The 16,875-nt window shown below is 42.3% G+C and overlaps 1 protein-coding gene and 1 long non-coding RNA gene across 2 annotated transcripts in view; both read left to right on the top strand.

Moving 5' to 3' along the window:
- The window catches only part of LOC139580992 (uncharacterized), a 587,892-nt gene that overhangs the window by 490,216 nt on the left and 80,801 nt on the right, over nt 1-16,875 (top strand). The gene's annotated exons all lie outside the window — the stretch shown is intronic.
- The window catches only part of LOC139580991 (ras-related protein Rab-26-like), a 90,591-nt gene continuing 80,801 nt past the window's right edge, over nt 7,086-16,875 (top strand). Inside the window, exons 1-2 of the mRNA XM_071410265.1 lie at nt 7,086-7,692; nt 12,491-12,601. Coding sequence (XP_071266366.1) covers nt 7,507-7,692; nt 12,491-12,601 — 297 coding nt within the window. The 5' untranslated portion in view covers nt 7,086-7,506. The remainder of the gene's footprint in view (nt 7,693-12,490; nt 12,602-16,875) is intronic.

Raw genomic sequence — 16,875 nt, 5'->3', positions numbered from 1 at the left:
CTCCTTGCAGCATGCCTAAGGCACATTCACACAGATGAGCAGAGACCCTGGTGATCTTTCTTTTGGTGTTTTTCAGAGTCAGTAGAAAGGCCTATTTAGTGTCCTAAGTTTTCATAACTGTGACCTTAATTGCCTACCGTCTGTAAGCTGTTAGTGTCTTAACGGCCGTTCCACAGGTGATTCTGCAAGGTACTTTGAGCACGGACCAGAAGGACCCAGAGGCTATGTGGGAGGACTACCAGTTCCTGTGTAAGCCAGGGGACCTGATCCGACGGTCCTGCTTTATCTTCCCCATACGGGCTCCACTGGCGCATGTGGCTCGTCACCTTCCAGGTGCAGTCAGTCTGGCACTTGGTAGACCTTTGGACTACACAGCTCTAACTTGACATGCAAGAATCAGGAATTTTGTTTATTTTATTTATTGTTAGTTAGTTTTGTGCATGCCTTGGATATGTTTCCCCATCCCTGTCCAAAATTCCACCCCCCCACTTACAATTATCACGATGGAGAATGTCCATAACCATGGCAGAATTCAGATACAGTATGATGTCATTGTTCTAGCACTGAGTTTGTCAACTACGGCACGCAACATGGACCCAGACCTACCTGCCCTGATTTATTTCCTTTGTCAGGGCTAGCAGCCCACACGATTCTCAACTTCCGCTGTTCAACCTGCTTTCTACTAGCAGCTATCTCAGGTGAAGTTCTTCCCGGAGACTTGATTGTGTGGCACCCTGTTTTTAATGCTAACTTCTCAAGGCATAGGGTTTCCTGCTGGTTTACCTCCAATCCTAGAACCAAGAAAATCCCAGTCAGACATTTTGGCAAGAGGGGGGAAGGTTGATGTCACACATTGGCTAGATATTCGCGTAATAGTTTGGTGGAATAGACTGCTTTGGATTGAGATATTTGTTTGAAGTGACAGTTGATCTTTCACTCACCTTTTCCACCCTTTTTCCTCAAAAATGTCCTCCCTCTTTCTCTATCTGTCCCTCTGTTCTCCCTCCCCCCTCTCTCTTTCTCTCAACCAGACCTATGTGCAGAGTCAGTGGGAAGACTGTTGGCCAACGACATATCTTTTCTCTCCCTGATGGAACACAACCCCTTCCAGGGCAGAGACAGTCCCAGTTACACTAACACTGGGCAGTGGAGGGGAGAACCTCTGCCGTTATCCACAACAGAGTTGTCCATGATAAAGAGAAGAGGGTGAAAAGCAGTTTGATACGACGCGTGTTTCTGTAGTATGCACATTTCATTTAAAAATGGCCAGCTGTTGCCGTTGGCGACAGCTGCGTTGAAGGCCTAACTGATCTCAGCTGTGTGTGTGCGTGTACGAGTGTTTGTGTGTGTGTGTGTGACTGTTATACAGTCTTTTTCTGAATGCTTAAACACAAACAGTGATTCTTGAAGCACTTTCTCTGAAACCATTAACACTTGCAGCCAATGCACTTACCAAGTGTTGCCAAACTGAATGCACGTGCTCTGCTTTACGCTCAGTTTGTAATTTTATTACACACTTTTTGCACAACTGTGAACACAACTCACTGCTTTACACTCAGGTTGCAATTTAATAACACACTTCTAGCAAAACTGTAAACATTGGTCTCTACATTGCTACACAATTTCACCAATTGCCTTTCCACATTGACACATGTGAAAACACTTTTAGATAATGAGTTCACTTACAAATCAGAGCTTGAGCACTATAAATAGGCCACGGCTAAACATTTGGTTTGGACAACATTGGAGGCCAATAGGACGGGGTTGAAGGAGAGGACGGGGAAGAGGAAGGGGAGTCAGGAACACAATAACGGATGAAATCAGAACGACTGTGGTTGACCATGTTGTCAACCATGGGATGAGCATGAGGAAGGCTGGGCAACGGGTTCAACCAAATCTGAGCCGCTGTACTGTTGCAGGTATCATCCGGATATTTAGAAATGAGAACCGGTAAGTAACTATAAGTGCTGTAGTCTTACTGGTACAGTAATATGTACTGTACTTTCATAATGAGAAGGATCCATCACTAAAACCATTCAAATGTTTTTACACAACTGCAAGAAAACTGGTGGAAGAGATTGACTGTTCACCCCAGAGCAGGAGACCCACATTGTAAATATGGTCATTGCAATTAACTGCATCAGACTCAGAGAACTGCAGGACCACATAATGGCAGATAACACCATATTACAAAACGTCAACAGAGTGAGCCTCTGCACTGTCTCGTCTACTGAAATGCAATAGAATTAGGACAAAGCAGCTGTACAGAGTCCCTTTCGAAAGAAACTCAGACCGTGTAAAACAACTGAGATATGATTACTGGATCTGGAAGTGTATGGTGCTACATCATATTGACTGATCCCTGTCTTTTCGTACTGTGCTACATTGTTTTGTCTTGTCTCTTTCAGAGAGTCATGGAGCTAGAAGCAGATGCAGTGCATCATGAGCTAATATATGTGGATGAGGGAGGTTTCAACCTTGCAAAAACAAGGGGCTGCTGCAGAAATATCAGTGGACACCGTGCCATCATCAACGTCCCGGGACAACGTGGTGGCAACATAACAATGTGTGTGGCTATTAGTCAAAACGGCGTCCTTCACCATCATGCAATCCTAGGCCCATACAACACTGCACACATTATCACATTTCTGGACACCCTCCATAACAGACTAATTCCTGATGACCAGAGGCCAGAGCAGACCAGGTACGTTATCATCTGGGACAATGTTAGTTTCCCCCGGGGTTGCTGTGGTCCGCAATTGGTTCACAGATCACCCACATTTCATCGCACTCAATCTACCCCCATACTCTCCGTTCTTGAATCCTATTGAAGATTTCTTCTCTGCATGGTGTTGGAAGGTGTATGATCGCCAGTCCCACCAACGCGTAGACCTTCTACAGGCAATGGTGGAGGCTTGTGGAGACACTCCAGGCGATACTTTCCACGCTGCCTAGCTCAAGACAACATCGCATGTGATGTGGGTGAAGTCTTATGGCCAGACCCACAAAGAAGGCGAGATGTAGCCTCATTTTTTCAGTTATTTTTCTTCTAGCAATTTTTGTTTTGTTTTCTCTTACTGCGCTTTTGTTGTTTGAGGAGTGTTAGAACATTTAGAGATTTTTTAAAACTTTTCCCCCTTATTTGTATTGATAGTGTGTTATGTTCGGAATCCACATCCATACTTTACACATTTGGATACCTGTGTGTATGTGTTTACTACATGTATGACAACTTTATTGCAAACTGCTATGCCCTGCACACAGAAAAGCAAAAGCCACAAGTGTTTTTAATTTATACTATCAGTGCGTAGTTGGTGCTTCATGTGCATATTCAAATGATGGTTTGTGTGTACTGTATTGACGCAAAAACACAATTTTTAAAAAAAGAGTTTGAAGAGTTTTGCAAGAATTGTTTGCTTTTGCAAGAGATGTATAATGTTTTGGTGTAAGGTTTTGTGGTTAGTGTGTAGAGTTTTGCAAAAATAGCCTATAGTTGCAAAGATAGTGCCTAAGCAATCAGAAAAGAACTGTAATAATTGCAAGCCTCACATTCTCTTTGCAGAAACTCAAATGCCTTGTCCTCTAGCCCCCTCTAGTGGAATGTTTCCTCTAGATATAAAACGTGTCCTTGTATTCTCTCGACCAGTTACACTAACCATTCCGGTCCCTCCTTTTATCCGTCTCCCTGCTTCCCCAGGTGGGTCCGAGGAGAACACAAGTTCAGCCCTCCTGGCAGTGAAACGTATCGAAGCGTTCTTCCCCGCTGTGGACCTGGCCACTCTCGGGGGTTACTTTAAGTCCCGGAACTGGCCCCATCCTGACCTTTGACCTACTGTATGACTAATCACACTGACTTCAATGAGCGATGGGTGCACGAGACACTGAGGTATTGCTCCTTGCTTATAATTCTGGATCAAATACACTATGAAAACAAACATGTTGACATAATGTGGTCACCCTGATATTAGGGAATTCGTGACACCCTGTAAAAATGACATTTAATTGTATTAATCTGTTTTGCTTGTCAACAGCATGCACTGTTGCCATCTACTGTATGCAATAAATAATGACCAATCCTTCCCATGTTTAGGGATATGTCACTGTGCCAAAGATGCTTTGTTACAATAGGAGAGTTGAGGGGATGACAAACCGTCCATGTTGGGCTCACATAGCAAGACAGTTAAACTGTACCACCATTGTGTGTCTTTTGATAATAAAAGGTACATTTTAGGACAAAAATAGACATTCCATGTATTATTGCAATTCATTTTGTACGCCTAGCAAGTTGTCCATCAACTAACCTAGTGGTTTAAATCATCCAACGTGAGATGTCCTTCCCATTAAATCATCTTACTAGAGTGACATTGCAGTGTTGTACTACATACACATTCCCCTAATTGTTGTGTGTCTTTGTGTTACAGGGATCTGATAGGATCCAATGCATAAAAAAGGAGAGCTAATCAGTGGAAGAGGTGTATCTTTCTTCTTGCAGTTGGGTGTGTGAACCGCTTACAGAGTTGTGATAACAGTAACGGACGAGAACCCTGAGGGGACAATGCTCCCTCCTGTCCTTGCATCCCACAATGCATATTTCTCCCAGCATGGCCAATTTGAATTGTGTTCACCTCATCACAAATACCTGAGCCACCTGCACTGTTTGTACAGGTACACTATATATGATGGAAAACAGAATTGATGCCTACCTACAGTCAATTTATCTGATTCAATCTGCTGATTTTGCTATTTGTAGGTCAAAACAACATTTGGTGGCAGCGGGAGGATGTGACTGCACCTGTGTGCCAGAAGATGCACTGACCATTTATGACCACTTCTGTGATAAGTTACCACTTTGAACAACTTGATAAGTCGCCACTGTGAAAAATGCCCTTGTTTTTCTACGTAGTTGTGGAGGTGAGTGAGTGTGTTGTCTGTCTGTACAGGTAGAAGGTAGAGCCATCCAGATGGATGTAACGCTACATAGAAGTGTGAAGGTCCAGACTGTGGGCATCTGCTGCCTCTAATGAGGACTAATAGCCATGCCAGCGGGACCGGACAGCCTCATGTCCCTCACAGTCCAAATAAGAAACACAAGGAAGTTACAAAACATTTTATACTGTCTCAGCACAAGACTATATTAGAACATGATTGTGCCAATGGGCAATTTTCATATAAGAGATTCAAATAGAATTTTAATTGTCACATGCTTGGTAAACAACTGGTGTAGACTAACAGTGAAATGCTTACTTACGGGCCCTTCCCAACAATGCATAAACCAATAGAAAATGATTAGAATAATAGAAAAACAATTGTAACACAAGGAAGAAACACATTCACAATGAGCAATGATAGCTTGGCTATATACATGGGGTACCAGTGCCGAGTCGATGTGCAGGGGTACAAAGTAATTGAGGTAGATATGTACATATAGGTAGGGGTAAAGTGACTAGGCAACAGGATAGGTAATAGACAGTAGCAGCAGCATATGTGGTGAGTGTGGAGGTGTTTAAGTGTGTGTGTGTGTGTGTGTGGTGAATGTGTGCCTGTGTGTACATGTTATGAGTGTGTGTGTGTGTGTGTGTGTGTGTGTGTGTGTGTGTGTGTGTGTGTGTGTGTGTGTGTGTGTGTGTGTGTGTGTGTGTGTGTGTGTGTGTGTGTGTGTGTGTGTGTGTGTGTGTGTGTGTGTGTTGGAGTGTCAGTATAAGTATGTGTGAGTGTGTGGATAGAGTCCAGTGTGTGTGTGTGTTGGAGTGTCAGTATAAGTATGTGTGAGTGTGTGGATAGAGTCCAGTGTGTGCATAGAGTCAAAAAAGAATTAGTGCACATGGACTCACTAGTCACATACAAATGAACAGGACAGGTGAATAGTCTATATGAAAACTCACAGTGTTGTGACCATAATCCCGTAATGTTTCACAGGCATTACGCCATTCATATGACGTTGACATGTTGTCATAACCATAGTAGCCTTTGTTGTTATGGTAGATTGTGTCCCATCTTACCCAAACCCCCAGGACAAGCAATGCCTTTCTACTGGTATTATTGGAATAGAACCTTAAGCTATAGCAGGTTTAAATGAAAAGATGACTGTGGAATAAATTATTATCTGTCGGTCTCTGTGAATCACTCATGAGGTGGATAGGCCACTTGCGGTTATATAAAGTACTTGATATTCATCACTAGAAATAAACGGTAAGGACAGAACATTATACTCTAAATGTAATGTCCACTTGAAATAAAGGGGACCCAGTGAATCATGTTTGACTTTACTGTAAGTGGCGTGGGTTGTGTGCGATTAAACTACTTCATCTCAACTAGTCTGACACAGTAAAGTGTGAGTTCAAGTAGGCAACTGGCTGGGAAATGCAACCATCCAGTTTTTCTTCACCTTTACATAACTGTCTATAGAAGATGTAGATATACACTTAGTATACAACACATTAAGAACACCTGCACTTGCCATGACATAGACTGACTAAGTGAATCCAGGTGAAAGCTATGATCCCTTATTGATGTCACTTGTTAAATCCATTTCAATCAGTGTAGATGAACGGGAGGAGACAGGTTAAAGAAGGATTTTTAAGCCTTGAGACAATTGATTGTGTATGTGTGCCACTGAGAGGGTGAATGGACAAAACAAAATACTCAAGTGCCTTTGAACAGGGTAAGTGCCAGGCGCCCTAGTTTGTGTCAAGAACTGCAACACTGCTGGGCGTTTTCCACGCTCAACAGTTGCCCAATGTGTGGTCGAGAATGGTCCAACACCCCAAACATCCAGCCAACGTGACACAACTGTGGGAAGCATTGGAGTAAACATGGGCCAGCATCCCTGTGGAACGCTTTGAACACCTTGTAGTTGTAGATGCCACATGCCCAGACGAATTGAGGCTGTTCTGAGGGCAAAATGGTGGGGTGCAACTCAATATTCGGAAGGTATTCCCAATGTTTGATATACTCAGTGTTTGTGGTCACCAAACATGTGCATTTTTGCATATGTGAATACTTTTTGCATCACTGACTACTGTACACCACAAAAACAACCCGCTGTACCTTAAACGCACAAACGCTCTCAACCAGTAGTAGCGATGCTACCCTGCTCTGCAAGATGCGCGCACTAAACACCATATTTTGCTTACCTTCCGTTATTGGTGTGAACCGTGCGCCATATAGGGGAGGGTAGAGAGAGCGGGCGAGCGAGCGAGAGAGAGAGAGCTGTCAAATCTGTTTAGATTACTGCATAAGCACTGTTTGAACTGGCAGGAGATGTATTCACCAATGGTAATTGCGCTCAGCGGACAAGGAAAGCTATACACTTGCATGTGCACTTAAAACGACGCGGATATGTCTACAGTCATGATTTTTACGCACCGGTGAAACGTGTTTTTTTTCATATCATAGATTATTCAAAAGAACAAAGGATATTGTCAGATCAGTGAACACCATATTTATAGTCTAGTTATTGCACAAATAATTATATACAACAGGCGGGAATTCCGTTAAAAGTGAAACATGTCCAGGAAAAAGACAGTGAAAGGCAAGGGGACCTCCAAAAGCCCGACTGCACCCCCGAACAAGAGCAAAGACAGCGGGAAAAGTGGTAAAGGGATCGGAGCCGGGGCTCCATCCAACGGATTGGTCTATCCGAGCCGCCCCTCACTCAGCAACAGTAGGGAGTTTTATGATATCACTTTTAAGGTAAGACTTTTTACACACACATATTGTCAATATTCTCCAATCTCCAGTTGGCCATATCAGTCACTCAAATAGGCTACTTCAATGTTGATGTGCCCCTCAGGGTATAGTGACAGACAGTGGGACTCGAGCCTTTTGGCGTCCCTAAGCGACATTTGGTTCTGTCCAGTGTAGATAGCTAGGCCTTTAACTATGAAAGACACATGAGATACATTTATTTCATTATTTCATTTTATTATTTCCATCATTGACCGGCTGGTGTTTCAGCCCTAAATCTTTGATAGCAAATATTTCGTTTTAACATCCCACAAACCAGCTTGTAAAAAATGTAATGAAAGAAACTTAAACACAACAACACAGTCAAAAAGTGGCATGATGTAATTTGGGGTTCCATTCTGATGCATGCTCCAAAACATATATAAAAGCGCGGCATCGTCGATTGTCTTCATAGCGTTGAATTCGGAAGTTTACATACACTTAGGTTGGAGTCATTAATTAAAACTTGTTTTTCAACCACTCCACAGATTTCTTGATAACAAACTATCGATTTGGCAAGTCGGTTAGGACATCTACTTTGTGCATGACACAAGTAATGTTTCCAACAATTGTTTACAGACAGATTATTTCACTTATAATTCACTGTATCACAATTCCAGTGGGTCAGAAGTTTACATACACTAAGTTGACTGTGCCTTTAAACAGCTTGGAAAATTACATTAAATTATGTTATGGCTTTAGAAGCTTCGGATAGGCGAATTGACATCATTTGAGTCAATTGGAGGTGTACCTGTGGATGTATTTCTTTGTAGTAAAAAATTGTAGACCTCCACAAGTCTGGTTCATCCTTGGGAGCAATTTCCAAACACCTGAAGGTACCACGTTCATCTGTACAAACAATAATACGCAAGTATAAACACCATTTGACCACACAGCCGTCATACCGCTCAGGAAGGAGACGCGTTCTGTCTCCTAGAGATGAACGTACTTTGGTGCGAAAAGTGCAAATCAATCCCAGAACAACAGCAACCATGTGAAGATGCTGGAGGAAACAGGTACAAAAGTATCTATATCCACAGTAAAACGAGTCCTATATCGACATAACCTGAAAGGCCGCTCAGCAAGGAAGAAGCCACTGCTCCAAAACCGCCATAAAAAAGCCAGACTACGGTTTGCAACTGCACATGGGGACAAAAATCTTACTTTTTGGAGAAAACTGCTACAGTTGAAGTCAGAAGTTTACATTTTTTAATTTAACTATCCCAAGTCAGTTATGAACAAATTCTTATTTACAATGACAGCCTACAAACAGTGGGTTAACTACCTAGTTCAGGGGCAGAACAACAGATTTTTACCTTGTCAGCTCAGGGATTCGAACTAGCAACCTTTCAGTTACTGGCCCAATGCTCTAACCACTAGGCTACCTGCCGCCTACATACATGTTAGCCAAATACATTTAAACTCAGTTTTTCACAATTCCTGACATTTAATCCTAGTAAAAATTCCCTCTCTTAGGATCACCACTTTATTTGAAGAATGTGAAATGTCAAAATAATAGTTGAGAGAATGATTTATTTCAGCTTTTATTTCTTTCATCACATTCCCAGTGGGTCAGAAGTTTACATACACTCAATTAGTATTTGGTAACATTGCCTTTAAATTGTTTAACTTGGGTCAAACATTTCGGGTAGCCTTCAACAAGCTTCCCACAATAAGTTGGGTGAATTTTGGCCCATTCCTCCTGACAGAGCTGGTGTAACTGAGTCAGGTTTGTAGGCCTCCTTGCTCGCACACGCTTTTTCCTTTCTGCCCACACATTTTCTATAGCATTGAGGTCAGGGCTTTGTGATGGCCACTCCAATACCTTGACTTTGTTGTCCTTAAGCCATTATGCCACAAGTTTGGAAGTATGCTTGTGGTCATTGTTCATTTGGAAGACCCATTTGCGACCAACCTTTAACTTCCTGACTGATGTCTTGAGATGTTGCTTCAATATATCCACATAATTTTCATTTCTCATGATGCCATATATTTTGTGAAGTGCACCAGACCCTCCTGCAGCAAAGCACCCCCACAACATGATGCTGCCACCCCCGTGCTTCACGGTTGGGATGGTGTTCTTCGGCTTGCAAGCCTTCCCCTTTTTCCTCCAAACATAACGATGGTCATTATGGCCAAACAGTTTAATTTTTGTTTCATCAGACCAGATTTTTGGCCCCATGTGTAGTTGCAAACCGTAGTCTGGCTTTTTTTATGGCGGTTTTGGAGCAGTGGCTTCTTCCTTGCTGAGCGGCCTTTCAGGTTATGTCGATATAGGACTCGTTTTACTGTGGATATATGCTGGAGGAAACAGGTACAAAAGTATCTATTGTTTGTACAGATGAATGTGGTACCTTCAGGCGTTTGGAAATTTCTCATAAGAATGAACCAGACTTGTGGAGGCCTATAATTATTTTCTGAGGTCTTGGCTGATTTCTTTTGATTTTCCCATGATGTCAAGCAAAGGGGCACTGAGTTTGAAGTTAGGCCTTGAAATACATCCATAGGTACACCTCCAATTGACTCAAATGATGTCAATTAGCCTATCAGAAGCTTCTAAGGCCATGACATCATTTTATGTAATTTTCCAAGCTGTTTAAAGGCACAGTCAACTTAGTGTATGTAAACTTCTGACCCACTGGAATTGTGATACAGTGAATTATAAGTGAAATAATCTGTCTGTAAACGATTGTTGGAAACATTACTTGTGTCGTGCATGAATTAGATGTCCCAACTGACTTGCCAAAACTATAGTTTGTTAACAAGAAATCTGTGGAGTGGTTGAAAAATTAGTTTTAATGACTCCAACCTAAGTGTGTGTAAACTTCTGACTTCAACTGTATATAAGGTTGTTTTGGTGTTATCTGAATATAAAAGCAAACATTCTGACCAGCATCAATATCATCAAAAGGTTAAAGTAAATCAAGACATTTTAGAACCAAGGCACATGACATTTGCCTAATGATTGTTATGGATGTTTGGTTACATTACACTGCATAATGAACCGACATTACCGACTGTATTGTCAACTCCTGGGCCACAGCTGTGTCAACAAGGATATGGGAGACAAGCGTGTGCCACTGCCAAAGCAGCACTCAAACATGCACAATGGGACAAGAACAAACACTGACATGCTACGCAGGGCACCACACCACAGTACAGTACAAAAGGGATTCTGAGCCTGGCATCGGAAAGTGTGTACGAGTCATCAATCATTTATACATTCAGATTACTGTAGTAGCTGAATGCGAGTGCTGCCTAGTTGTATCATGCCATCTGGTTGTGTGTGTGTGGGGGGGGGGGGGGGGGGGGGGGGGGTGTATGTGGAAAAGTGTCATTTCCAACGATGCATAGGATCTAGTGTGCATATCCAGGTCAAACCTTTATACCTTTATTTCTTATTATAAACTGGGTGGTTCGAGCAATGAATGCCAATTGGCTGACAGCCATGATATATCAGTATGCCATGGGTATACGGTCTGATATATTATTTTTACTGCTCTAATTACGTTGGTAACCAGTTTTTAATTGCAATAAGGTAGCTCTGGGATTTGTGGTATATGACCATTATACCATGGCTAAGGGCTGTGTACAGGCACACCACGTTGCGTTGTGCATAAGAACAGCCCTTAGCCGTGGTATGTTGGCCATATACCACACCTCCTCGGGCCTTATTGCTTAAACCTAAACTTACTCTAAAATCCATTCACAAGTTAAGTTCTATAGCCTCCACAGCTAAACTGCCCTGCGATACTGCGATACTACAATGACCAACTTGAGAACACTGGAAAATTAGCCTAGTTTTGCCCCATGCCCCCTCTTCAGTTCCGGTGTCCCCTGTTCTTTCCACCTCTTTCCCAGATCGCTCCCATAGTCTTTCTCTTTGATGTGAGAGTGAGTGCTTCGCTTAGATGCCAGCTTGTTTACTCTGTAGCTGTGTATTTTTATGTGAACTGAACTCCTGTGTTTTTGAAGATGTGAATTCATTTGTCCCTCCGAGCTATTTGAGCACAGTCTGAGCTACACTTCCCACGCATATGCAAACAAGCAGGCAGGCAGGCAGGCAGGCAGGCACGCATGCACGCACACGCACACACACACACACACACACACACACACACACACACACACACACACACACACACACACACACACACACACACACACACACACACACACACACACACACACCCCTCTGAGTCTCCCTTTTATCGTTGATCCACCTATTCTGGTCTCCCCTGGCCTTGACTTACAGTTTAATAGAGTGAGTTTGCCACACTAAGAGGGAAAGAAGTCTGAGGTAGACAGTGATTCGTGTCAGAGATGGAGATCTGGAGGCAGGTTAGGTGATTTCTCAGACAGACACAGACTCATTACCCGGACTTAGACAAATCACCTCACTGTGTGTAGTAGAGCTACATGGTGTGGTGATCATTGACCTTCACTACATAGCATAATACCATTGGGATTCAGAGGAGATGGAGGTGCTCAGCAGATGGAGATGTATCTGCCGGTTTTTCGGTCTGTCTTTCTCTTTTTCTCTTTGTCTCTTTGTCTCTCTCTGTCTGTTTCTGTCTCTCTCGTTGTCTCTGTCTCTGTCTCTGTCTGTCTCTCTGTATCTCTCTCTTGCTCACGCGCTCTCTCGCTCTCTCTCTCTCTCTCTCTCTCACTCTGGGTGTATAGGCTGTGTATAAGCCCGACAATGTGGATAATCTTCCAAGGGACCATGAGAACATAAAATGAAGTAATTTGTGTCTCTCTACAGGTGATGCTGGTGGGAGACTCAGGTGTAGGGAAGACTTGCCTGCTGGTTCGCTTCAAGGATGGAGCTTTCCTGGCCGGTAGCTTTATTTCTACTGTGGGCATTGACTTCAGGGTGAGTAGACACCACCCTCACACTCGCACTCGCACACACGCACACACCACACCACACATACACATGATTGATTATTTGAAGAATGCGGATATGTCCATTAAGAAATCCTGCAGGAACCAAGTAAAGTGCAAAGACTTCAAATGTATAAAAGGATATTTTGGAATTGAAAAGTGGGTTAGCCTTTTTAAGATTTCACGAGATCCAATAGAATTTCAGATATTGATTCAAGGCTTCAATATTCTTTAAGTTCAGCCCTCCATTGTCATACGTATTATAGATATATTTCCTTTTGACCTTTTCTGGTTTACCATTCCATTTAAACTAAAATATCTTGGCTTGAAACTGCTTAAAGATGGAAGTGATCGATCAACTGAGAGACAATTAAGGTGTTAATCATTGTCACTCTGCCATATGAAGACACAGTTTTACTTTTCCACGGCAATAGTATTTCGTCAATTTTGGCTAGATTCAAATCAAAGTTGGCCTTTACATGATCCTTCATTATTTCTAGAATGTGGATGCCAAGAATGTCCACTGGGAAGAAGATGTTAGTCAAGTTCTGATAACGGGGTTAGCGGTTCCTCAAAATAAAAAAATGATACTAAAATATTGTACTTGCTCCTGTAATGTCTGGTTGGGTGATAATAAATTAAGCCCTTCAAAGGAATGCAGTTTGATGACACTTTTCTTACGATGATTCCTTTGGTTCAACCTAAGAAAAAAATATTATACACTTTTCCCATTTTCCCATCCAAGCTGCCCTTGATCTGTAAATAATACCATTAATCCTTTCTGCATAAAGGCTCTCAAGCTCATGTTGTCTACTCGGAGGGTCTACTACTGCATATACATTTGTTTATTCAAGTCATTTATCTTTCATTTAATACATTTTCCCTCCTAAGATGTTTTTTTTTCTTCCATGATGACCACTTGGGGCTGTAACTACGTATGAGGACACCGAGATCCAGACCTCGGTAATGTTGTAATAAAAAAATAAAACATATATAGATTTTGTACACAATAAAGAAACTAACTTATGGGTCAACATCTACATATCGCTCCCAGCGTTGATCAAAGATCAGAATGCTTATATTCTTGATCTGACAGAGCTCCAATCGCACCTGCCTCTTTGCGAATGAGTGGAATTATGAACAGTGGTTTGTTCGTTATGTTCACCTGCGTCCTCAGGATTTTTAGCAGCACATTCACCACTCTCTCAAACAGCAAACTCCGCCCTCTCACGGCACGTGACACAAACTACCCCAGCTCGGAGTCGACTCAAAGTAGGCAACTAGAGACGATGCTGACAGTGTGTTTGCGAGATGCCGGACAAAAGGCAAATTTAAAACTGCCCCGCGACTTCTGCCATGTCTACAGACATCCCCCACAAACAAAAACGACTCTCGAAGAATGAGTGCACAATTGGTAAATAGTCGCTTATAGATATATCAGTCAGTCAGGTGGCTAGCTGCCGCCAGAGACTTCTATTGTAGTAACATTGAAGGGCTCTGGCTAGTATTACTTAGCCAGCTAGAAGGATGAAGTAAGAAGCTAACGTTAATAGGGATAGGCATCCCGCAAGCGGAGGGAGTGCGATTCAAATAAATAATCATAAAAATGATGGATATTAAGCATTTAGGTACATATAAGTGTCTTATATCAGCTGAAAGCTTAAATTCTTGTTAATCTAACTGCATTGTCCAATTTACAGTAGCTATTACAGCGAAAACATGCCATGCGATTGTTTGAGGACGGCACCTCACATCAAAATATCTTTCCACCGGCACAGGTTTCATAAATTCACAAATAACGATTAAATATTCACTTACTTTTTGAAAATCTTCCTCTGATCTGTCATCCAAAGAGTCCCAGCTACAACATGTAGTGTCTTTTTCTTAGATAAAATCCTTCTTTATATCCCAAAAAGTCAGTTTAGTTGGCGCGAGTAATCCACTCGTTCAACAAGGAGAGACGAATCCAAAAATCTACCCCTAAACTTTGTTTCCACAAATCAAAATATGTTTCTATTTACTCCTCAGACACCCTAAAATGTAATCAAACTATAATATTTCTTATGGAAAGAAGTATGTTCAATTGGAAACCGATTTTAGCAGGTGCATACTGTCTTCATGGCGCGCGCAAACACGAATTTCCAAGACTGTGTCCCTGTACTAAAACTGATATTTCTTATTCGTTTTTGAAGTTACAAACCTGAAACCTTGAACATAGACTGCTGACACCCTGTGGAAGCCATAGGAATTGCATCCAGGGAGCTAATTTTCAATATGACCGGTGGGTTTTTCTTTGGATTTTCTCCTACCTTATCTATTGTGTTATATTATCCTACATTATTTTAACATTTCTACAAACTTCAAAGTGTTTTCTTTCCAATGGTACCAATTATATGCATATCCTGGCTTCAGGGCCTGAGCAACAGGCAGTTTACTTTGGGCACATCATTCAGGTGGAAATTGAGAAATAAGGGGCCTAGCCATGTAGTCTACCTCAGGAGGAGCTAAAACTAGACTACTAAATCCTCATAATAACTTTGCTTTACAGAGACTAGGCTACCCAGACAGACAGTGATGTGGCACTCAGTGGTGAAGCATAGGAGACAGAGAGATAGAGAGGAAGCAAGCAAAGAGAGAGGTTAATACAGTGGTTCCCAAACATGGGGTCGGGGCCCCATGTGGGGTCCCCTGAGAAAATCTGTACTACTAATCTTATGAAACAAGTTAGGAACAAAAAAAAAAAAAAAGATATGTTTCAATATGAACATCTCTACATGGTCTATCTTCCCAATAGGCCTACATTAAAATGCAATCAAAATGCAAACCGTTTTAAGAAATATCATACTTTTTCATTTTATATCGGTGGTTGTTCGTCTTATCTCGATCACCCAATGGAGTTTCTAGTTTACCCATTAGCCACCTTTTTTTTACCACTGCACCATTGATATAATACAGAATCGTTAGTAATATTGTAATAATTCATGTGAATTTGATAATACGATCATCTGTGTGCTCCATTGATGTCTGTTTGTGCAGAGCTTGATTAGTAATGCCTAGGAATTCAAATTTGAACACTATGTAATTTGAGAAAAGAGATAACTATATAAAGAGTTGAGGATTTTATGCAATTCATCATTACAACTGACTGAACAGCTGATGCTACGTATCAGTGTGAATCATTTCTCATATTTCCCCCCTTTCAGGGGTATAACATTACATTTGTATAGCTAATAAGCTATGTGTTTGTAGATCGACTGAGATGAAGGAACCTGTCACACCCTGGCCTTAGTATTCTTTGTTTTCTTTATTATTTTAGTTAGGTCAGGGTGTGACATGGGGAATGTATGTGTTTTTGTAGTGTCTAGGGTGGTTGTATGGTTTAGGGGGTTAAATAGAGTAGATGGGTTTGTGTTTAATATAGGTGTCTAGCTGTGTCTATGGTTGCCTGAATGGTTCTCAATCAGAGACAGATGTCATTAATTGTCTCTGATTGGTAGCCATATTTAAGGCAGCCATAGGCACTAGGTTAATGTGGGTAATTATCTATGTTGTACGTTTGTAGCCTGTGTGTGCACTTACGTCATTAGCTTCACGATTCGTTTGTTGTTTTGTTTCAGTTTGTTATAGTGTTTGTTGCGTGTTTTTTTTCCCTTTCTCTACATTAAAAGAGAATGTATTTTGCACACGCTGCCCTTTGGACCACTTTCTCTCAGCAAGACGATCGTGACAGAATTACCCACCAAAGGACCAAGCAGCGTGTGAAACAGCAACAGGACCCACCTACACAGGATTCATGGACATGGGAGGAGATATTAGATGGAAAGGGACCTTGGGCACAACCGGGAGAATATCGCCTCCCTCGTGAAGAGCTGGAGGCAGCTAAAGCAGAGAGGAGGCGATATGAGGAGGCAGCACGGAAGCAAGGCTGGAAGCCCGTGAGTACAACCCAAAAATTTCTTGGGGGGGGGGTGCTGAAAGGGAGTGTGGCGAAGTCAGGTAGGAGACCTGCGCATACTCCCTGTACTTACCGTGGAGAGCGAGAGTACGGGCAGACACCGCGTTACGCAGTAGAGCGCATGGTGTCTCCTGTACGTGTTCATAGCCCGGTGCGGGTTATTCCACCTCCCCGCACTGGCAGGGCTAGATTGAGGATTGAGCCGGATGTCATGAAGCCGGCCCAACGCATCTGGCCAGCAGTGCGTCTCCTCGGGCCGGCTTACATGGCACCAGCCTTACGCATGGTGTCCCCGGTTCGCCTACATA

Source organism: Salvelinus alpinus, chromosome 7, assembly GCF_045679555.1.
Source record: "Salvelinus alpinus chromosome 7, SLU_Salpinus.1, whole genome shotgun sequence".
Lineage (NCBI taxonomy): Eukaryota > Metazoa > Chordata > Actinopteri > Salmoniformes > Salmonidae > Salvelinus > Salvelinus alpinus.
This window is presented reverse-complemented; position numbering and strand designations above follow the sequence as displayed.